Raw genomic sequence first — 24,870 nt, 5'->3', positions numbered from 1 at the left:
CTGGATGCTTAACCAACTGAGCCACCCAGGTGCTCCTCAATCAGCTTTTCTTTAAGAAGAGGGTGGAGTTGAAATGATCAAGAAAAACTTTTTAAAAGCTTGATAAATGCTCAATTCGTCTAGCAGTGCCATCAGGTAAAACTTGAGTGCATTCAGAGTGAATACTATTTGTACCAGAGGCGAATATCCAAACAAGTTCACTAGCCACAGAAACTGGCAAAAGCCATGAGGGGATATCAACAAGAGTCAAGACACTAATAATCCTCTCTTCTTTTTTACACCTGCAAATTACTGCTTATCTAACAGGCTGTTTTCCTAACAAATAAATTTAATTTCCTTTTGCTGAATCAAAAACTTTAATATTCTAAGACATTCAGAAGGCATCAATGGAACTGAAGAAAGGACCCAAATTATACATTTCTACCCACCAATGATTTCTAATGACTCATCCTTCACAATGTAAGTCAGGTCATGTTGTTTCTCTTATCATTGGCTGCCCATCCATCTGGTTCAAAGTAAAAGCCAAAGGCTTTACACAATCAGCCATGGCTCTCCTCATCTCTCCCACACACCCCCACCCCCCATCCTCATACTCACCTTCTTTTCCTCAAGCCTCCACTTCTACCCTCTGCTTAGCTCATCCCACTTTCATCTCCTGGCCTCCCAGCAATGCCCTGAACATGCCTTAAGGTAGTTCAACTTGTTATCTCCTCTATTTGTAAATGCTTTCCCCCAGGTGCCCACAGAGCAGTAACTCTCACTTCCTATAGGTCTTTGCTCAAATGTCACTTTCTCTGACCACATGATTTAAAACTATAGGTTCATACTCCCAGCTCTCCTTCTCTCCCTTTATCTGATTTACTTATTTTTCCATTGCACTTATTACCTTCCAATATACTATGTAATATAATTACTTATTTTGTTTATTATCTGTCTCCAACAATAGAGTATAAGCTCCATAAAAGCAAGAGGTTTTATTTTGCTCAGGGTCTCCCTGGTATCTACAGTGATGCCTTGCACATGTTAGACAAACCATAAATGTTTGGTAAAATAAGCAATATAGGAACCACCGGAACCACCACCACCACCATCACAAAACAAATTAAAACCAATCAGGATTCAGGAACTTGGTAAGGAAATACCTTTCTCTAGTTTGTAGTTCACTGTCCTATACAAATAAAATGCAAGTTCCTCTTACAGTTGAGAGCTGATAAAAGTAACATAACAATTACTATCTTTTTTGAACTACTCAGTTTTGTTGGGTTTCAAATATATATACTATGAATAAATTTTAAAATATGATTTATTTACCCTAACTTCAACTCACCTTACCCAGCAGAGCAAAAATATCATTTCCATCTTGTAATCCCTCTTCAAAATATCTTAGTGCTTTTTTAGTATAAGGTTCTTTTCCTCTTGTGATATCAAGCCATGCTCTCAAAACCTGTCCCTGTAGAATGAAAAATTCTAATCATACTCCCATTTTATTGGAAACAAAAGAAATAAATGTTGATGAAAGAGGTAAAAACTAATGTCCTTTTCTGTAATTAGTAACAACAATCACTCTGTCAAAAAATGTTATGAACAATAAAACAGTGTTCAATAAAACTTGTTCAAACCTTTTCCAGCCTCGAGTTTTGGGAACTGTTATGTATTTTAGCCCTTAAGATTATGATGTGTCCAATATTGAAAAACTTGTCAAATATTCCATTAATACTAAATAACCAGTAGTCTCATCTTGGACTTTGCTAGTAAATTATTATTGAAAGTTGTTAAACATGTAATTCAATACATAAACAAGAATGTGTTACTTCTTTTTTTGGGCAAACAGACCAAGTGAACTGAGATGGAAAAACAGAAGTGTCTTGCTTTATATATAGTAAAAGTTAAGATAACCTATCTTAACTTTTAAAGTTAAGATAACTATCTTAATCCTTGTGACCAGTCCAGTGCATTTCAAATGAAAGGATAAATGGCCTCAGAAATTAAAGACTGAAGAAGTCACAGATGCTTACTTTCAGAAATGTTAGGGAGCCAATGGATTATAAGGTTTATAGAATAAGAAAGAAGATGTCTACAGGTTACTTTTCTTTTTAATGTCAAATAAATAGTTGTGAAATCTGTTTTTCTATCAAAAAATTTCTAGGGGCACCTGGCAGGCTCAGTTGAAAAGCATGCAACTCTTGATCTTGGGGTTGTGAGTTTGAGCCCCACATTGGGTGTAGAGATTACTTAAAAATAAAGTCTTAAAAATTTTTTTTCTAGGTTAATTCATAAACTTATAAATCTTTATGATTATATTTACCTCCCTATATTTCACCTGAAAAGACAGAAATGAATACTAAATGCTATTTCTACTCACTAGATCAATGTCTGTATTTGAATCGTTTCAACTATTATTTCTGTGTGGATGATTCTCAACCTTTATTTCTAGTCCAATACCTCTTTCTAAACTTTTCTTTTCCTAAGAGCTCATCTACTATCTCCATCTCACTGTTCCACCAGAGGTGGAAACATAGTATGTCTGGAACCAAATACATTACCCTCTCCAAGATTACCTTCTCGTCTCAACATATTCTCTGTTTATGTTAACTGGGATCTGAACTCTCCAGACTTAAGACCTCAGAGAGACATCCTTGATATCTGACACCTCAAAATCTTGCCCCTAATAATTTTAGAGTCATTGCTAATTTTTTCAAGTCCTGTTGTTAAAAAAATTTGCATCTAATTTAGCCCGTATATCTCGAGAATGATATAAACTATAAAGCTTTCGTATGCATTACAGTGGTCATATATGTACAATATTTTAGCGTAGGCCCTTAAAACCTTCTGCTGGAAAGTATGTACTACCATTTGGGGGCAGCACTCTAGTTTCTCCTTAGGCCAGTTCATCCTATAAACCATACTTAAAACAGTCTTCAGAATTTGTACTCTAATAATACCACTGCCACAATTAAAAGTCTCAATGACCTCTCCATGCCTACCAAATTTCATAGAAATACTTGTAGCTAGCTGTCAAGGCCCTTCAATTTGTCCCAACCCACCTCTCTAAGCTTTTCTTCCACCCTCTTTTTCTACAGTGTTCCCGTCAAAAGTGAGCTTCTTACTGTACACAGAACCAACACATCTCTCTGTTTTTCTCATTTCCATTTATTATTCCCCACGTTGGGAGTATTTGTTTCCCTTTTCCATCATCTTTGCATGTGGAAGCTGTATCCATGTTTCAGGTTTTACCTCAAATGCTACTTCCTTCAAGAAATTCATCCTCATTCTCCTAACATTTATAGATGTGATCTCTCCTTAAGTACCAAAATAGTGCCTAGCACAAAGTAAGTGAGCAAGAACTGTTAATTACTCTTTTCCTGAATACTTCAATCACATGTCTCTCACACCATTTATAAACGTTCTAACAATATTAGCTGGATAGGTGCTCTATGACACTACTAGATTGACCCATCCATGTAAGTAAAGTTTATGTATTCCTAATCTTTGTATTATTAACAGTGCAAACAATGGTATGTCGTACCTAGAACAGTTCAATAAGGAGAGTGAGAGAGAAAGATAGAGATAAGGAAGGAAGGAAGGGAAAGAACCAGGGAGGGATTTTTTCAAGAGTTAATTAACAGCATAAAAATAGACAACTTTAGATAGCCACAATTTTACAAAATAATATTAAAGTAAAGCTGTTATTTATAAACTGAGAATAGAACAGAATAAATACTACTTAATATGTAAGCTTCCTTTATTGTATCTATTTCAAAATAAGAAGACCAGCTACCTCTTTACTGCCATTTGACATTTTGATCATTCTGTCAATATATTCTCTCGCCTTATCATGACGACCAATGTGCCATAAAAATAAGCCTGCGTGGTACAGAGCTTTTGGCCCAGCTCCTTTACGCTGCTCTTTTACTCTGGCATCTGATTCCAGAATAGCTTCTTTATCTAGGAGGGGAAAAAAGACATTAAATAAAAATTAAATTCTAGATCAAGTGTTCATAATAGGTCAGATGATTAACAGAGCACAGAATATAGTTCTCTCTAGAACACCACTAACAGAAATAAAATATTAAGTCACATATGTAATTTAAAATTTCCTAGTAGCCACATCAAAAAAGTAAAAAGAAACAAGTAAAATTGATTTTACTAACATATTTTATTTAACTTAATTTATCCAAATTATCATTTCAACACACAATTGACATGAAAATTATTGAGATACTTTTTTTCTTATTAAATTTTAAAAATCTGATATGTATTTTTTACAAGGTACATCTCAGTTATAATGCTAAATTCTCTTCAAAATTATGTGATTTGTACTTAGCTTCCTTAAAATTTATAGATGAAAACAACAGATTCGTATATTCATTATTCCAAACATTACTTTTCTAGTAACTGAATCAAGTATCAGTTTTAAATTTAAAAATTAGAATTAAAGTTAATTTAAAACTTGGGTTCTCAAACTAGATACATTCCAGCACTCAAACAGCCACATGTGGTTAATGACCACTGTAATGCATACTACAGTTCTATAGTTTATGTCATTCTCAAGATATAAAGGCTAAATATACAAATTTTTTAGCAACAGGACTTGAAAAAATTAGCAATGATTCTGAAATTATTAGGGGCAAATCCAGGACTAGTACTCAAATTACCCAACTCCCTAATCCAATTCTAAAATATGTAAACATTCCTGGCTGCTCTCATTGGTCAATGAAAGGTAGTATAATTACCATTATTTACATGGTTTAATACTGACTGCATAGCAGCTCCCTTAAAAAGATGGCCCACCTCTCATAACTCTAACCTTTAAATCTATTACACGTGTGCTTAGGACACAACTATCAATTCGATCCAAATCCTGAATTGAATCTGAATGTGGATCAACTATGCAATAAGGAAGAAGAAATGTCAAAGCTGAAGGCTGTGATTCTGACTACCTTTCTGGAAATGGCTACTCAAAAAAGGTATTACAACTCTTTCTTTTATCTCTAATGATACCAATGAAAACTTAAATGTGGAACCACCAAGGTACGACTTTGAGTTCATGAAATGAAATTGTTTCTGGAAGGCTATACAGATTGCCTGGCGAGAAGACCCTCCAACGCACCCACTTGAACACCTATAGAAGTTTTCATTAAGTAGCCAGGATACAGAGACAGAACTCTGTAGAAACAGAACTCATCAGGGCAGGGGCATGATTTGTACTTTCCTGCCCAGGTGTCTATCAAGTCTCAAGTGGGCCACCTGTTTGCTGTGACACCATCTGCACAAAGCTGGCTCTTACCAGATATCAGCTCGAGTTCTTAATGGACCTTTTATAATCAGGGCTTACATCTGTATTCAGGAAGAACGGACATGAATAATCTAAGCCCTTCCTAGGCAATACTAATGGACATCTGGGCCCCTCCTGAGTTTAAGCCCACTCAAAATCATCTATGGTAGAAAGTAAAGTCTGTACTCAGGTGTTTCTAAACAATATTTCTGCCTCCATCCTTTTAGTGTCCTGGAAATCACATTTCCCAACAGAACCAACACTCTTGGGAATAACCAATTAAATGAAAACTTGATTCTAAGAGGAAAATAGTTTGTACGAATCTCTTTTTTTTTAGATTTACTGATTACATCTCTCTATGCAAGTTCTGTGTTCCACCTAAATACACTCTTGCTGGAGCACAGAGAAAGGAGATCCATACAAGAGCTAATCCTGAACCACTTCCACATATTTGCCCATTGATTTACCCTGTACGACACATATGTTTTATATTCAAATCCTACTTGTGCTTCTAAAACCAGATTAAGGCCCCATTTTACACAAAGCGTTTGCTTTGTTCTTCTATGGATTAATAGTACATACCATTTTCAGTTAATTATGAACTCATTTGTTTTATTTGTCATAATTTTATTTAATAGTAACATTAGAATTTAACCTTTATGGGTTTTACATTTTCTTTTCTTATCTAGACTACAAACTTGATGTCATGGGTCACTTCTTACAATTCTTTTGTATTCTCTGTGTTTGGCATAGTCTCTTGCAGAAGGTAAGCATCTAGTCATTAGATTTGTTTACTTGTTAAACACATTAATGTTTTAAGTAACTTTTTGTTGATCTGTGCAAGTACATGTAGGATAAAGGAGATATGTGGTACCTTTGCTTCGGAAAAAAATTTTCTAATATTAAAAAAAGACATTCTATGACATCTGGTTATAGTCTAATTATTTGAAACATGATGTACATTTGTAACGTTATTAGCTGTTACTGGATATGTATGAAAGAATACAATACTATTTCTTCTTTATTACCTATAATTATGATATTGTGCTTCAGCCATTAAGATCACTGTTCGTTGACAGTTCGCACAATTTTAATTATTGGCTTATGCATAAGGTTCTTTCTATAATCTAGTTATATTTCCCAACCTACTACTGGATAAAAATTTACTGAATATCTTCTAAGAGCTAGCACCCCTCCCTGCCCTGCAGGGATGTACACGGGCCTTTGAGAAGCTTAAGATACAGTGGAAGGGAGAAACTGCATGTAGGTATAGATTTGCACATAAGCTATAAAGTTGGCTGCAAAATGGGGCACCTGGGTGGCTCAGTCGGTTAAGCGTTCGACTTCGGCTCAGGTCATGATCTCACGGTTTGTGGGTTCAAGCACCGCATTGGGCTCTGTGCTGACAGGTCAGAGCCTGGAGCCTGTTTCAGATTCTGTGTCTCCCTCTCTCTCTGCCCCTCCCCTGTTCACACTCTGTCTCTGTCTCAAAAATAAATAAACATTTAAAAAAAATTTAAAATTTTGCCAATCTGATATGATACATGTAAAATGGTATCTTTTTGCAATTTTAATTTCCCTACTTACTAACAGAGTTGAACATCTCTTCATATTTGTATCAGCCTTTTCTCTGTGTATTATCTGTTCATATTCTATAATTTTATTACATTGGCTCTTTATTTTTGTAAGAGTTCTTTTTATATTCAAATACTATTTTCTTGTCAGTTAATGAATTGCAAATATTTTTTCTAGTATGTAGCTCATCTTTTCACTTTCACCCGCACTCTGTCTCCCTCTGTCTCAAAAATAAACATTAAAAAAAAAATTAAAGTTGGCTGCAATTTATGTGTAAACCTATTTTGGGCTGTCCTTTGTTTAATAATTGCCAATATACAACTTTATATTATTTCAAATGATCCCTATATATTAATGAAACTTTTGCCCTAAGATATAAGGAATATGAAAGTGATAAAAGACACGTATTTCTTGTGCTTGATAAATCAGTAACCTTGTCAGGAAGATAAAACAAATATATAAAATGGTAACTATAGAAAATTGTAATATAGATTATCAGACTAAATGTTATGGTAATTGAGAAAAATCAAAATGAATTGAGTAGAAAATATTGTCCTAAGCATTATACTTAAATACTATACCTGGATTAGGACTCATTTTATGGGCATATATCAGTGCCATTAGAGAACAAAGTGATACATCTTGTTTATTTTTAATAGCCTCAAATTCCCGAAGAGCTTCTTGAGTTCTACCTGAAAATCAAAATTATAATGTGAAAAACTTCATAGTACAAAACAAGAATTTAAAACTTATGGAACATGTTTAATAATTAGCACATACCTTCCATTAATGTACCATAGGCATGATAAAACCTGAAGACTGGGTCACTGCCATACCTCTTAACTCCTTCACTGGCAGTAAGTAATACATGATGGAAATATTTCTCCTGACAATAGTAATTAATCAAAGTCTAAAAGGAAACAGGGACTAAATGTTAAAAGAGATTTTGGTGTTCAAATACCTTAAGAAGCAGATATTAATCTAAAATTTTAAATAATCTAAAATTAGATAATGTGGTTCTTTTTTCCTTCCAAGTTCCTGAAAATATTGTTAAAGGCTAGCACTTAACAGTAACAAATGCAAAACACAATGAACACAAAATTTTTGAAAAAACTCAATGTTTTCTAATAATTTCAATCTTTTTTTTCTAAATTATTTAACAATACTGAAATTAGGCTACTATTGCCTCTTTCCTTTGCCCACATTTTCTTAAAGGTTTTAGAAAATGGGAAAACAGGGATGCCTGGGCTCAGTTGGTTTAGCGTCAAACTCTTGATTTAGGCTGGGGTCATGATCTCACAGTTTGTGAGTTCGAGTCCCACACTGCTGACAGTAGGTAGCCTATTGAGGATTCTCTCTCTCTCCGTCTCTCTCTCTGCCCCTCCCCCACTTGCATGTACACTTGTGTGTGTGGGGGGGGGGGGAGGATTCTGTCTGTCTCTCAAAATAAACTTAATAAAACATAAAAGAAAAGAAAATGGGAAAATTGACAAAAACAGGACTAGTAAGAGCCTTCCATTGCCAGACCACAGGATTCTTTTTTAAAAAAGAATCTTGCTTCTATTTTGTTTTTAGAGCATTACAAAGTAATGACAAATTGAATTCAGCAATTCACTGTCAAATATCTTTCTTTCTGAGTTCTACAACAAAGAACTGTCAGTAAGAACAAATGATCTAAACTTTTTAAATGGAAATTATTACCTTTAAGCTTTTTTCAAAATTATATTATTTAGATTTACTTCGCAGAAAACTACTATCAGGAGATACTAAGTTCTGATTGAGTCTATGCTTTACACCTTTCTCTCAGGATCATACCTAAGGCTTAGTTGCTAACCTAATCAAAGAAGGAAGCCATATTCACTATTTCTGTAATGGACCTGATCCACCTCCATAAACCAATTTGGACCATCCCATACTCACCTACTCTGATTCTGCAGCCCATATAGCAAGAGGGAGAAATATAGATGAAGCAGTGATTGAAAAGATTGAAATATGAATGTCTAGACTGTTTACAAATTTTTTTTTAATTTTTTTATTTTTGAGAGCCAGAGCGTGAGTGGGGGGAGGGGGAGAGGGAGAGGGAGAGAGGGAGGGGGGGAGAGAGAGAGAGAGAGAGAGAGAGAGAGGCAGAATCTGAAACAGGCTCCAGGCTCTGAGCTGTCAGCACAGAGCCCAACACGGGGCTCGAACCCATGTACTGTGAGATCATGACCCAAGTCAAAGTCAAACGTTTGACTGAACCACCCAGGCGTCCCTAGACTGCTCTTTTTTACAGTGTGTTGTTTCTGAAGGGCTACAGTCCACATGCTTCTCTTGAACACTTAGGCAAACATTCCCTTTTAACTTTTACTCTGCTTCCCTCCTTGTGGTTACTGCTCTCTTGTTCCCAGTTACCCACACAGCACGCTTCAGTAAAGTGCACTTTTCCTCCTGTGCCCTTCCCTAAGATTGCAGATGAACTCTTTGTTTGCCACAACTAAGGACAATGTTAATATCATCTTACTTGACTTCTATTCAACATTTACTATCACCAAGCATCTATAATTTTCCTGAAAGGTATCATAAAAAGGACATGGATTTAAGGTGAAAAGACCTGGTTTTAAATTTCTGGTCCATCTTACATACCTTAGTTTGCTCATTTGTAAAATGCCACTAATCATTTATAGACCATTGTGAGGATTAATTAACAGTATCATACTGTAAAACTCCTGTTCTGAGAAAAGTAAGTTCCTCTGAGCCCTATACATTGATGAAATAAAAAAACGTAGTGTCCAGTCAAGACCTCTCATCAAAGCTCCAGATTTATCTTTCCATTTGCCCCCTCTACCCAAGCCAGAAATCAAGTCATGGCATCCTCCCTTCCAGTTTGCCCAGTCTCACTAATTCTAACCAGTCAGTAGGCTCTTCTGTTTCTCTAGTCTACTTCCTACTCTCACATCTATTACCACTCCTTGGTTTGTTCAGACCAACAAATGTTTACTGACTGCCTACCAGTCCCAGACACTGGGCTAGATACTGTTTATGTGAAGATGAATAAGACATGGTTCCTGACCCAGAAAGGCTTAAAATTTTAACCTGAGACTAGAATCCAAAGACTAAAACCATGCCATAGATACAAGAAAAGAGCTTATAAAGTGTTGTAGGGATGTAAAGAATGAGGTTGGGGTGTGGGATGACAGAAGAATAAAAAGATTCTCTGGGTGGACTTCAGAATTCCCTCTTGAATCATGAACTCCTCACTCCGTCCACACGTACACATATTTCCCCTTCATGATCCTTGAGGAGGGTAGAGGAGTTACCAGGCAGAGGAACTACAGCAACAGAGATAAGAAATCAGCACTGGTAAGAAATCAGCAGTGAAACACAAGGATGGAGAGGCGATGGAGAGGACTTAAAGTCATCCTGTATTGTAGAGCAGGGATTGACAAACTATAGCCAGCTGCTCTTTTTTTTTTTTTTTTTTTTTTTTTTTTTGGGTATGGTCAGCAAACTAAGAATGGTTTGTACATTTTCAAACAGCTGGCGGGGGGGAACAAAACAAATTAAATATTCATAACATGTGAAAATACTAAGAAATTCAAATTTTAGTGTCAGTAAATAAAGTTTTACTGGAACAGGGCCATGCTCGCTCATTTGTTTAAGTATTGCCTATGGTCGCTATCAAGCTGCAATGGCAGGTTAGATGCCAGGAGCCCTATGGCCTGTGAAGCCCAAGATACGTACTATTTGACCCTTTATAGAGAAAGTTTGCCATTCCCTGTTTTAGAGTCTTATGTTAAGACGCAGATTCTAGGATGAGGAGGTTGGAGAGAAAGGTAGGGTCTAGCAGGGCCTCATGTTAAGGACTTGGATTTACTCCTCTAGTCTAAGTGATGAAGAGCCACATAACAGTATTAGGCATGAAAGTGTTTTTATTGAAAAGTTCACTTAGTTCATAGTGCAAAGGACAAATTAAAGTTATGAAAAAAATTGAGATGGGAAGGGCTTTGGAAAATAATGTAACTCAAGCAAAAAATCAGAAGACTCTCCAGGACTCTCTGTCACTGCCAAGTTGTCCTTCATCCACTTTTCACCATCTAACACACTACTTACCGTCTGACTCCCCCCAGTCAAATGTAAGTCTAAGACTGGGAGTGTTTTTCTTAGCTTTAATATTGCAGGACTTATTATTTTCAGGGCTTAGAATAGTGCCAGCAACATAGTGGGCACTCAATAAATACTTGTTGAATTAATTTAAGGTTTGTTTTTTTTTTTAATTTATTTTTTTAACGTTTATTTATTTTTGAGACAGAGAGAGACAGAGCATGAACAGGGGAGGGTCAGAGAGCGAGGGAGACACAGAATCCGAAACAGGCTCCAGGCTCTGAGCTGTCAGCACAGAGCCCGACGGACTCACGGACCGCGAGATCATGACCTGAGCCGAAGTCGGACGCTCAACCGACTGAGCCACCCAGGTGCCCCTAATTAATTTAAGGTTTTTGTCCAGCATTAGATTGTACAATCTGTGAAGGCAGGGGCTGTTCAGGTCTGCTCATCACTCTCTCCAGCTGCCAATGTACACACAGCGAGCCCTCCATCAACATGTGCTGAAAGAGTGAATCAGTGAACAAATGGGAGATCATCATCCTACAAAGAAACTTAATTCTCAAGCCTCATGTCCCTGTTTTTAGATCACTTCTTCAGTGGACCGTCACAAAATATTTGCTTAATAGATGAATCGGTGATAAAGAAGCCCATCACCCCAAAATAAAGACTCCTCCATTTTCAAGCCTAGCACTTTGTTTTCATATAATCTTTCGTGTTCCTGTTCTGTGCAATCGGTTTATTGACACTAGTTTGCTTAATTAAATCCTTAAAAATCGCACCGGGAGGCGCAGTGGGTGTTATTCGTTGACCAAGCATCCGGAACAAACGGGATACAAAGTAAAAGTAAACAACCTAAACGGGGTGGGACACGCACACTAACGGCAATTCGTTAGCAGCGTGACTGCCCCGGACTTCAAGATTCCAAGGCAGGGCCCATGGAGGTGGCCCTGGTGATACAGCTACAGGCTAGCACCGCCCGACTGGGACGCCTGGCGAACCCGGGCAGCAAAGGCACAGCAGGATAACGACGCCTTCGCGAAGTCCTCTCCTCCCCACCCCCTCCGGGCCCACGCCGCCGGCGGAGGCAACTTGCGTCCATGCCCCGTCCGCTCACCTTCAGCCCCTGCGAATCCATGGCTCTCACCGGGGGGCTCAGAGTCCCGCAGCCCAGGCCCAAACCCCACCAGAGCTTCTGGAAGCGGCGGGAGGGGCGGGGCGGGGCCGGGCTGCCATTGGCTGCCGGAAGCAGGGGGCGGGCTCTCAACGCAGGGATCTGCGAGGAGGAGGTGCCGCGGGGAGGAGGTGCTGCGAAGACCCGGAGGAAGGGCTGCGGAAGGGGAAGGGGGCGGCACCCGGTGGTGCGACGATGTGGTTGGCGAAGGGGTCAGAGTGCGGAGCGGCATTAGGAGGGAGGTGGATTTGGAATGACGGAATAAAGGAAATGGGGGAGGTAGTAGGGAAAAGAGCAGTCTCCTTCCGATCACTGGCTACAAAGAAAGACACCATTTTCTGCACGTTTGTGTAGGGGCCGGTTCCCGCAATGCGGCTCTTTGAAGGCCGGAACAACGTAAAGAAAAACTTTTATCACTTTCACTTGCAGTAATCCTATTATCACCGCAAGGTGGCGCAGAAAAATCAGGATTCTTTACAGAAAGCTCACCTTTACAGGCATTGCAGCGATCCCCTTTGTTAGAATGCGCATTAAATTAATCCTTTGTTTTAACCTTTCTGATAATGATAGCAAGTTTTAAAAAATATTTTACTTTAATGATACTGCTGATTTTAACCTGATAAGATTAACTCCTATGCATGGGGCACCCCGCTGTGATTCTTGGTCTTGGTGTCCTGTGTTCGGGGCCACACGTTGGATATACAGCTTATTAAAAAAAAAAAAATTAATTCCTGTGCATCTTTTTAATTAATTTATTTTTTTAAATTTACATCCAAATTAGTTAGCATATAGTGCATCAATGATTTCAGGAGTAGATTCCTTAGTGCCCCTTACCCATTTAGCCCATCCCCCCTCCCATGCTGGCTCCAGTAACCCTCTGTTTGTTCTCCATATTTTTCAGTCTCTTATGTTTTGTCCCCCTTCCTGTTTTTATATTATTTTTGTTTCCCTTCCCTTATGTTCATCTGTTTTGTCTCTTAAAGTCCTCATACGAGTGAAGTCATATGATATTTGTCTTTCTCTGACTAATTTCTCTTAACATAATACCCTCCAGTTCCATCCACCTAGTTGCAAATGGCAAGATTTCATTCTTTTTGATTGTCGAGTGATACTCCATTGTGTGTGTGTGTGAGTGTGTGTGTGTGTGTGTGTGTGTGTATGTATATACCACACCTTCTTTATCCATTCATCCATTGATGGACATTTGGGCTCTTTTCTTACTTTGGCTATTGTTGAGAGTGCTGCTATAAACACTGGGGTGCATGTGTCCCTTCAAAACAGCACACCTGTATCCCTTGGATAAATACCTAGTAGTGCAGTTGCTGGGTGGTAGGGTAGTTCTATTTTTACCTTTTTGAGGAACCTCCATACTGTTTTCCAGAGTGGCTGCATCAGCTTGCATTCCCAGCCTATGCATTTTTTAATGTTTGTACCCATCAGCCAACTCTGTCAGTTGCTCATAGATTTCTTCAGGTCATAGAATTAAATTGAAATGTAATGGATTAAGAGATTTCCTATTTCTGCTTAAAGATACTTCAAAAATAGTGGTAAAGATCTGAGGTTTAAATGTTCTTTGCAAAATATTTTTACATGGATTCCAAATTTCCATCCCATTGTTAATTATTTTACTTTAGTTGATATGCTTGGAAATTGTCCTAATCAGATTTTAAATGTGTTGAGTAGGCAATGACCATTTGCTTTTTTTCCATGTCTAGAGTTTAGGTAATGACAATCTAGAAGGAAAAAAGTGGTTACTTGCCAAGACTTCAAGGCTAGGTAATATTTTTCATTCGTTTCCTTTTAAAGATTGGTTTTACGAGGATTATTTTCTTATGGTTCCAACATTCATAGTCAGGCTAAACGGTTGTGATAATGGACAACTTGTAACGGCTGGTCTGATTTTCAAAGCATGTGGCATAATCTGCACTTGGTGTGCAGTAGAAAATACCACAAGCCATGGTCCACATCAAAGTCTATAATGAGGACATAAAAGATACGATTGTCATAACTCATTTAAAATTCTACATTTAAAATTCTACAATTTGATTCATTTAAGTTAGGGAGAAGACAATAATGGTCAGACATATGCCTTTTACATTTCTTTTGCTTAATAACACAATGGAGAAAGTTGAAGAAGTGATCTAATTTCTAAAAATGTATTATTTAGTCATTCATTCATTCATGCACCAAACGCTTAATGAATGCCTACAACAGCAAAATTCTTGTTCCTGCCTTCCTGTTCTTTAAGGTCTAGTAAAGGTAGATATTGAATAGATATTCACAAAAGGAAATGAATAAATTATAGATAGTGACAGCTTTGATAGCTCTTTCAGGAAATGCAGTTAAGCAAGCCACTAAATTGAGTGGTCTCTTCCCAGTTTTAGGAATTAATGTATTAAGAATGAAGGGAAATTAACATCACTTGTTACATTCCAGACACAACTCCTACTCAATTCCTTCTTTTTGGCCACTGATTCTTTGTTTTTCTTTAAAAATACCCATGCAGCTCAGATATCTGACGGCTGAAAACTGCCAGATAATAGAAAATTTGCCTTTTGCTCACTATCAGATATAGGGGCTGTTTCTACTCAAATTTCATGATGGAGACTTACCAGGAAGTTATTTTTTTCTTGGTTTTCTTGATTGTATTTTGACATTTCATCTATGCAAAAGTAGGAGACAGAAGATACAGAAAAATATTTTTCAGAAGAGTCTGGTATTTTGAAATAGAACTAATGAATTATTTAAATGTTTACAACCACCATATACAGAACATCTTCACGAGATGCTATTTGTCTTTCTTTCTACTCCTTTCAAGAATCTGTATCTGGTTGATAAAATAAGAACAAAGAATAAAGATAACTCTCCCTTCAGCCTAGAATTTACTCACTTGGATCCATGTTCATATTTAAAAAAATCTTACCTAACATCAGATCCACACTGCCATCTTCCCAGACGCTCTATTATTTCTGGATGTGAGATAACCAGAGGTCTGTTCTAAGTTTTACCCTAAGGTTGAGAAAAACCAGGCCTTAGCTTTCTAGGTGTCTGATTCTTGATAACTTTGTTTATGGCAGTATTTGTTTCCAAGTAGTCACCAACATTCCTTAGAGGCAATACATGCTAATGTACAATGTTGAGTCTGCAAAAATAAATGAGGAACTCTGGCTTCATGCCCAGTACACGTGAGGTCATAAAGGATGCTCTGCTGTAATGTGATTGTCTTCAAGTATGTCCAATGTAATTTTCCTCACAGACCTTCCTTTCCCTGCCTTTCCCACCAGTCTCTCTCTTCCCTGTGCATCCGTTTCAGCATCTGTATTAGTAGCCACCGTGTGGTAACTCTGCTCCACTGAATTGCTTCCCCCAGCTTGTCATTCAAATGTGTTTGCCCTAATACCTCTTATTCCTCCAGCTTGACTTTTTTATCTACAAGAAATTAGACCAGAAGCTCATAAGAGTGTCATCTTAAGCCTGAGGCACATGGCTTTCCCTCCATCCAGAAGGCAGCTGACTCTATCTCCCTCAGGAAGAATGCCTTTCCTGTTCAGAACCACAGCTTCCATTTCCCTCTGACAGCTGAGACTTTTTTTCTCACCCCAAAGTATCCAGGTTTTCTCTTCACACCCAACTCCTGGTTTCTCATTCACAGGGTCCTCCTCATCGGCCCTACCTCTTATCTGAATTAGCTGAATTAAAACAGTTGGAGCTCACACCTCAGGATCCCTGCTCATAAAACCATTTATACCTAGCTTTAGTTGTTGGCAGTGTATTTTTTACCATGTTTTTATTTTGAGAATTTTCAAACGGGTAAAAAGTGAACGATGTAATGAACACTCCTATACTCATCACCAGAGAACTTTTTTTGAGATGCTATTTTGTATCGCTCTCTGTAGTTTCCATTCTTTGATTTAAGTGGATGACTAGGCCATTAGTATTTTGTAGCAGGGTGAAAGCAAAGGTCTCTAGAACTGTACTGTCCAATAAAGTAGCCACTAGCCACATGAGGCTGTTTAAGTTTACATTATGATTAGTTAAAATAAAAATTAAATCATCAATTGCACTAGACACATTTCAAATCCATAGAGGGCAATTTCATCATCTCAGGAAATTCTTTTTTACAGCACTTTAGAAGACTTTTGGAACTTTTGTAAAGTAAAAGTTCTTTTTATAAAAGATCGGGGTTTCTTGGTGGGTGAAAGGGGCCAGAGAAGTGCCCCTGAAGCAAGAGGGGGAGAAACACTTTCCAGAGACAGAGACAGGGACAAAAGTCAATAGGGTCCTGTAATTTCAGGCATCCACCCCTGATCTGTGGCAGTGCACCCAGAGGGAGGGGAGACCTCACATAAATGGCAACATGGTGTGCCCAGTAGAACTGATTCTGTAATACTGACATCAGGCATCCACTGTAGTTTCTACAATAAGGATGTCATCAGAAGCTGTCACGGACCAGAGGATCAAGAAGTTTCTCCCATTTTCTGAACACCATATGAGCCTCTTGGATTCTGGTTAAGTCCTGGGAGAGATGAATGTTAATACTGAGTGAGAATTGATTTCCTGGCAATCTAATGAGACTGATACTAAGCTTTGGATTTTATTAGATTTAAAAGAAGAAAAAGAAATGGAAGTTTTTTGCACACACACATGAATTTTCAGACTAAATTTCAAACCCATTAGAAAATAGTGAGGGGCACCTGGGTGGCTCAGTTGGTTAAGCATCCGACTTCAGCTCGGGTCATAATCTCACAGCTCCTGAGTTCAAGCCCCATGTCAGGCTCTGTGCTGACAGCTCAGAGCCTGGAGCCTGATTCAGATTCTGTGTCTTCCTCTCTCTCTGCCCCTCCCCCACTCACACTCTGTCTCTCCCTAAAGAATAAACAAACATTAAAAAAAAAGAAAAAAGAAAAATGTGAACATTGTCTTTGGTAATTATTTTAAATATACACACGTATTTAAATAGTGTATGGGTTTTTGGCCACTGGGGGACATCATTGCCCCATGCATAAGACAAGAAGTGGTTCTTAAACTTGAGCATACATCAGGATTACCTGGAGGGCTTATTAACACACAGATTGCTAGGGTGTCACCTGCAAAGGTTCTAGTTCATGGCTGAGGACCCCAAAATATGAATTTCTAACACATCCTCAAGTGATGCTGATGCTACTGGTCTGGGGACCATGCTTTCAAAACCATTGCTTTAAGTAAAAATTATAAAATATGATATTAAGATTATTTATTGACCAAACTTGCTTCATCATTAGGGTATTACAATGGATACAGAGAACAATCTAGATGCTAAAATAATAACTGGCCTTAGTCTAGCATAGGAAGGTCATGCGGTATTTCAATAGTTAGTAAGATCACTTTAGAAAGTCACAGTTTCTACATAGTTGAAGTTCATAGTTCTGTATAGTGCAGTGGATGGAAAGAAGTTTAAGACCAAAAACCTTCATGGCTTCTGAGACTAAATTAGCTGAAGTCTAGACAGAACTTGATCCCCAATTATTGGTTTAGAAGATGCTGTCAAGATGTGTACCTGAATATAACAGACCCTAAAACCCAATAATTTATTTCCAAACTGTAATTCAGACAATATCAAGGAGACTAGATTTGGCAGGTTAATCCAGAGTTAGATTCTGTTTCAGAGTTGCATTAGAGACTGGGACGTGAACTCCCTCATGAAATACAGCCTTCCACAGCAGAAAGAAAAACATTTTTTATGGGTTCCTAAGAACTGGTCGTGACCTTCTGTAATGTTCGTATTTTTTTCTATCCCTAACAGTTATTGTACCAAAATTAATGTGTGATAGCACCTATCCCTTCTCATGAAGAAACCTTTGTATATTGTCTTAAAAGCCTAGAAAACTAATGTAAGGCTTACTTGATTTACAATATTAATTATGGTAGTTTATTGTTTTATGCTGCCAGAAATTGGTTTTATTCTCCGAAAAATAATGTTTTGAAACTAGAATGGACATTGAAAATCCATGTCTTTTCAAGCCCTTCATTTTGTAAATAAGAATCTAATGTTCAGGACAGATAAATGAGTTCAAGGTGTTACAGATTTTATTGGAACAGTATTTCTGGTCTTCTGGAAAAATGATTGACAAATAGTAGTTTTGGAAGTTTGAAAGGTTAAGTAAATGTTTGGATCTAATGATACATGTAGTAATATTTTATGAAAAAATATAAACCAAGTTTTAGCAGTATTTGTCTTTGGGCTTCTTATTTTCTACTGTGTAAATTTTATAGTCTTGATTTTGTTACAATAATCATGTTTTGCTATTGTCATGAAAAATAGAGATAATTTCTATTTCAGAAATAAATATTCCAATACTTTTGAATATTTTAAAAGAAAAACTGTATTGTTAAATGAGATAACTTAAGTATAAATGTTCATAGATAATTAATTTAAATTACATTATTTATCATTCATAGGATACACAGGAATTGAATAGCTTCATATGGGCTAATAGTATTTGCCATAACTCCTCATTTTCATTGTCAAGTAGGCATTTTCTTTGAATAATAATGTGATGATATGTGGCTCCCATCGTTTGAAATATGACATTATTATGTATGCTGCTTTGTGTTGGGTTCACTGCAAAAAAAAAAAATGTTATTGGCATTATGTTTTTGATCCTAAATTTGAAGATATTGTGAGAAGAGTTTTCAATATTTATCCATGTTGGTAGGTTATTAACTTACTCAACTTTTAAAAAAGTACAGTGCTGGCACTGTCCTATACCATGTAAGATGGGCATGGTTTCTGCCTTTAGGTTGTAGAACTGTTTTTCCTGTAAGAGATGTTGAGAGATGAAAAATTAAAGAGTGTCCTTTGATGGCCCCTTCTTCAAGGAGATGCACCTCTACCTAACCCAGCTGTCTAATAGAAACATAGAAAATGTGAATATGTGTGACCTACAAAATCCAATTTAGAAACATATCCAACAGAGAGACCTATAGATTTCACAAAAATCCAGGAACAAAGATATTCATTACAACCTTGTAACTACAAAGCAAAACTGGAAAAATTTAAATGTCCATCAAGAAGTGGCCCATTAATTTGGGGCGCCTGGGTGGCTCAGTCGGTTGAGCATCCGACTTCGGGTCAGGTCATGATCTCACGGCTTGTGAGTTCAAGCCCCGTGTCGGGCTCTGTGCTGACAGCTCAGAGCCTAGAGCCTGCTTCCAATTCTGTGTCTCCCTCTCTCTCTTCCCCTAACCCACTTGCATTCTGTCTCTGTTTCTCTCAAAAATAAATAAACATTAAAAAAATTAAAAAAAAAAGAAGTACCCATTAATTAATCTATAGAATGGAACATTGTGCACCATTTAAAAAGAATGAGGTAGATTTATATATGCCACTTGAAAGTATATGCAAGATATATTAATTGAAAGGTCAAATTGCAGAACATGAAAAATGTTATTTATAATAACAAATAAAGAATATGTTTACATATGTATAAAACAATTCCTGGAGCGTTACTCAAGAAACTGTTCAAAGAGGAGAGTGGGAAAATAAGATTTTATATTTTTCTGTGCTGTTTTAGTTCTTTTTCTTTTCTTTTTTAAAATCTTTATTGATTTATTTTGAGAGAGAGAGTGTGTGTGTACACACACACACACACACACACACAAGGAGTGAAAGATCAAAGAGAGAGAATCCCAAGCAGGCTCTGTGCTGTTAGCATGGAGCCTGAAATGGGTCTCGATTCCACCAGTCATGAGATCATGACCTGAGCTGAAATCAAGAGTCAGATGCTCAACCAACTGAGCACCCAGGCGCCCCATTAGCTCTTTTTCTTAAATAAAAGGTATGTGTTATTTTTATAGCTCAGTCAAAAAACAATAGCAACAACATCACACTTCAGTGAACGTTGCAGAGACCCATAGGTACTGGTCCCATTCCTTATCATCACTTTTTGATTTCACATTTATCATAAGATGTTATTTGGGAGAAAAAAGGGTTCCATAGCCTTGCAATATTAGAATCGTCATTGGCCTAAAAGTTAATCATTCGTATGTGGTCTCTCTTGGGATTGGTAGTTTATATCAATAAATGACCACCAGTGCCTCAGATTGTCCTGCACAATGATACCAGTTGAAATCCAGCCCATGTCCCGATTGCCAAATCCTTTATCCCAGTGCAGAGTTGTTTTCCACAGAGGAGAAAAGGGGATCTTTCCTAATTTTTATAAAGGTCTGTATGAGCCGATTGTGTCTCTGATGTTAGAACTTATCATATGTGCTGAAGATTAAGCTATTTTGTTCTGTTCATTCAGCCCAGATTTCTGGACAGTATTTGGGCACTTCACAGTATCATACGGAATCAAACTCTAACTCGGGGGTGCTACTTGGTGATGCCAGCATATTCTGACCTTTAAGTATTTTATTAATTAAGTACTATCATCAACTAATGATGAGCTCCTGAGGTCCTTGAACCTTACCAGACTACCTACCCATAAGTCAGGATTTCACAGACTTTCTGCTGATGAGACTCTCCGGGGGGGCTTATTATAGCTTTCTCCCAGAACATTCTAACAGCATAACTCAACAGAAATTTTCAAGTCCTTTTCTAGAGATTCTGATTCAATTGTATTTTTAGCTATTTCCCTGGTAAGTTTCTAGAATTAGATGTTTAAAAAAGAAAGAAAGAAAATTGATCTAAGATTATTGAAAGGTAAGAGAGTTTATGATAGACTCAATAACTTGGCGCCCACCACCCTGAAGTTATCCTTGCATTGATTTGCCATGGCAATACCTAGACTTTAGTGTGGCAAAGAGGCAGTGTCATAACGTTGTGGGACATACCTGGATGGTACTAAATTTCATGCAATTAACTGTGTACTGAGTTTTATTTTAACAAATCTAACATATGACAAATAGGACAAACTCTGCTGTGTTTGAATGAATGCATTCATTCAGTTTCCTTGTTTCTGAAAAAAAAAATATTTCCAGGTACTTTCTCCATTCTCCATAAATCCTATTATCCATCTCTTTACGTATTTATATGATCATAACCTTATAGTTACTATATTTTGCTCTAGCTTTGCACCTATTTTAGGTTAGCAGTCAGTATAACTCAACAGACTTTTCCCTAAGGTTGGGCAAATGGCTGCACTTACCATTGAGGTTGATCAAAGGCACAATCTGTTTGCCTTTAGAAATTTGTGTTTTCTATGCCTGCAAGAAATACTGCTGAACGGGACATTTCTTCACCATCTTTGATAAAAGATGAGCATTAATAATGCAGTTAAGAATCAGGCCAAGCGATGTTGAAAACCAAGGTCCAAAGCCCTAATTCCTTTTAGAGGAATAAATTTAAAATGGCAAGCTCAATAGTTCCACCATAGCAAAGAACGGGGTGAGTATTATATAATCCTTAAGTTCTGAAGAGTTAAAAATCAATTTATGAACTTTTATACCTTGGAAATATTTATGTATATACATATCTATACCTATATCTATCTATCTATCTATCTATCTATCTCCTTTTCTTTACAGGTAATAGAGAGGTAGTGTATGTACTCTTATGGAGGGATACAATGCTCATCCATTTATAATATTTATTATATACATCCAATATTTCTATAATATACCAAGGTTGATATTCATTTATAACTCTTATGATGTTTTATTACTTCATATGTCTTATGTATAATGACAGCCCTCTGACATAGTATATAAGTAAAGGGGAAAATATCTTAGAGGGGTAAATAACTTGAAAATGGAATAATTTTGAGCAATGCTAAAATTAATTAATTTGTTTATTTGCTAAATATCCACGGAAAACCTTCTGTATGCAAAGCAGTGTAAAGAGTAAAAGGTATTTAAGGCCAATCTCTGCCTATCAGACACTATGTGGTGTTTGTGTTCTTGTGGCAGAAGTGGAGAGGGAGGCTGGTCAAAGGAAGCAACCCACATTCCAAACCACTGCATCCTGGCAGTTTAAATGTCACACCAATGGCATATATGAGGTGATCCTATGTCCTGGCTTGCCTGGGAGAGTCTGTGTTTATGCCTCTTGCTTTTGCATGATTATCAACAGTATCCTCCTTCACTCTCAAAAGTGTTTCGGTTTGGACGTATACATCCAAATCCCATGGAAGTTCATTGGAAAGAAATTTCTCTTACAGCAATAAGAAACAAGGGAGCTGTCACTGAATTCTGAAGTCTGCGTTTGGTTTCAGTGGGGAGAAAATGAGATGAGGAAGGTACTCAATGCTAATGGTGTCTCATCATTGCTCACCTGGATTCTCCAGTGGCTTCTTAAATTATGTCGCTGCGTTCTGTTTCCTTTTCTTTAGTCAAAATATTCCCTAGTATCTTCACTTCTAGCTTCACTTCTTTTACAAATGTCTAAATGATGTTCATCACTATGCATTAAAGCCAAACCCCGACATGCACTTAGGGCCCTTTGTTATCTGACCCCTGCTTGCCCCTCAGTCACTGTTATCACTCAGTCACTCAGTTATCACTTCATTGTGAATGCTCTGAACATGCCATCCTGTTTCCCATTTCCACATGTGTGTTTGGTCATCTCTCAGCAGGATAGACCTGTATGTAGCAATTACTATATGCTTGGAAGTGTTTATATAAGAGCTTTATTTGTATTAATTCATTTAATCCTCACAAGAATTATTATTACTGTTTTACAGATGACAAAATTGGGGCAACAAAGGGTTAAGAAACTTTTCAAGGTTGTTCAGCTAATAAGAAGTATAGCTGATATTTGAATCCAGGCATCTGGCTCCAGCATCTATGCTTTTGACCACTATTCCATAATATTTCTGCTGTTCAGCCTGTCCTGCCCTTCTTATTCTTCAAACTCAGGCCAGAATTTACTGTTGTAATTGTTCCTGTATCCTCCTGTAGAGTTACTCATCAATTCCTGTATATACTCTGTAATGTGTACTTACTTCTTTTGCTGAACTGGAGGGATAGCTTACACAATAACAGATATTGGGAAAGCAGGTTGGCTTCTGGGTAGTTTTGTTGGTGGCTGAGAGGAATGGAATGTAGTCTAATAAGTTTGGACATATTAAGTTAAAGGTAATAGAAAATATGCAAGTATAAAAGATTGATAGAAAGTTGAAATTGTAGTACCAGCTCAGCAAAGAAGCTGATGGTGCTGTATAAATCCAAAAGGAGAAAAAAAGTGAACAAATGGTAAAGGCAAAGAATCTAAAATATAGGAGGAGACCTAGAATAGTATAGTTTTATGGAAGGCAAAGGAAGATGTGGTTTAATAAAGGTGTTGATGATCACCATCGAATTCTAATTATCTACTAAATATAATAAAGATGGATTAAGATCGTTGAATTTGGCTAATTGTAGTCTGACAGGGATAGGCCCCAGATTTGAGAGCACTAAAGAGAGAAAGAAGGTGCTTTGGAAGAATATGTATCAGCATTGATTTGGTGTTTGAATCTATAAGAGTCACATTTTATACCAGACAGCTTGATGAGGAAGGATAAAATCTGTAAGTTAATGCTTTCCAAAAACACGTGCACACATATTATGGCAACTTTAACACATAATAGTGAATTCATTAATAACCTAATGAGCAAATTAAAATTTTCTATAACAATATATTTTTTCGTGAAAAATTCACACTTAAAATGTAACTTCCTGTAAGTTTACTTTAAGAAGATATTTGCAAGTGGCATATCTGATAAAGGGTCAGTATCCAAATATGTAAAGAACTTCTAAAACTCAACGCCCAAAAAACACACAATCCAGTTAAGAAATGGTCAAAAGACATGGATAGACATTTTTCTAAAGAAGACATACAGATGGTCAACAGACACATGAAAAGATGCTCAACATCACTCCTCATGATACAAATCAAAACTACAATGAGATGTCATCTCACACTGGTCAGAATGGCTAAAATTAACAACTCAAGAAACTACAGGTTTTGGTGAGGATGCAGAGAAAGGGGAACCCTCTTCCACTGTTGGTAGGAATGCAAACTGGTACAGCCACTCTGGAAAACAGTATGGAGGTTCCTCAAAAAGTTAAAAATAGAACTACCCTACAATCCAGCAATTGCACTGCTAAGTATTTACTCAAAGGATAATATATAAACACACAAAATGGATTATTACTCACCCATAAAAATGAATGAAATCTTGCCATTTGCAATTCATCAATGGAGCAAAAGAGTATACGCCAAGGGAAATAAGTCAGAGAAAGACAAGTGCCATGTGATTTCACTCATATGTGGAATTTAAGAACCAAAACAAATGAAGATGGGGGAAAGAGAGAGACAAACCAAGAAACAGACTCTTAAGTAGAGAACAAACCAATAGTTACCAGAGGGGAGGTGGGCAGAGAGATAGGTTAAACAGGTGATGGGGATTAAGGAAGGCACTTGTTGGGATGAGCACCAGGAGTTGTCTGTAAGTTTTGAATCACTAAATTCTACACCTGAAACTAATATTACACCGTATGTTAACTAATGGAATTTAAATAAAAACCTGGGGGGGAAAAAGAACTTTTTGGTCTCTATTCCTTATAAACAAAGCCTACATTTTTAGAAAACAACAGAACAAACAAAATGCTACAGTGTACAGTTGAATAGCTCTGTGAATAATTTTCCCTTCTTAGCAAACATTAAATAGAGAAGATGTAATTCATGATAACCAGAAACAGAGTATATACAGCTTTGCTCCAAGTAGGTAATATTCTTTATTCCTATATCTACCTTTTGTAAGTATTTTCATCTTTTCCTTATAATGTTACTGATAGTAGCCAG

General features: G+C 37.1%; 1 protein-coding gene across 1 annotated transcript in view; it reads right to left on the bottom strand.

Annotated features, from left to right (window-relative positions):
• The window catches only part of TTC21B (tetratricopeptide repeat domain 21B), an 82,646-nt gene extending 70,490 nt beyond the window's left edge, over nt 1-12,156 (bottom strand). The window contains exons 1-5 of the mRNA XM_049615553.1: nt 12,051-12,156; nt 7,631-7,760; nt 7,432-7,542; nt 3,779-3,945; nt 1,328-1,450 (exon numbers count right to left, since the gene is read on the bottom strand). Of these exons, the coding sequence (XP_049471510.1) occupies nt 1,328-1,450; nt 3,779-3,945; nt 7,432-7,542; nt 7,631-7,760; nt 12,051-12,071 (552 nt within the window). The 5' untranslated portion in view covers nt 12,072-12,156. The remainder of the gene's footprint in view (nt 1-1,327; nt 1,451-3,778; nt 3,946-7,431; nt 7,543-7,630; nt 7,761-12,050) is intronic.
• Nucleotides 12,157-24,870: the final 12,714 nt, after the last annotated feature.

This window comes from Panthera uncia (assembly GCF_023721935.1).
Source record: "Panthera uncia isolate 11264 chromosome C1 unlocalized genomic scaffold, Puncia_PCG_1.0 HiC_scaffold_3, whole genome shotgun sequence".
Lineage (NCBI taxonomy): Eukaryota > Metazoa > Chordata > Mammalia > Carnivora > Felidae > Panthera > Panthera uncia.
This window is presented reverse-complemented; position numbering and strand designations above follow the sequence as displayed.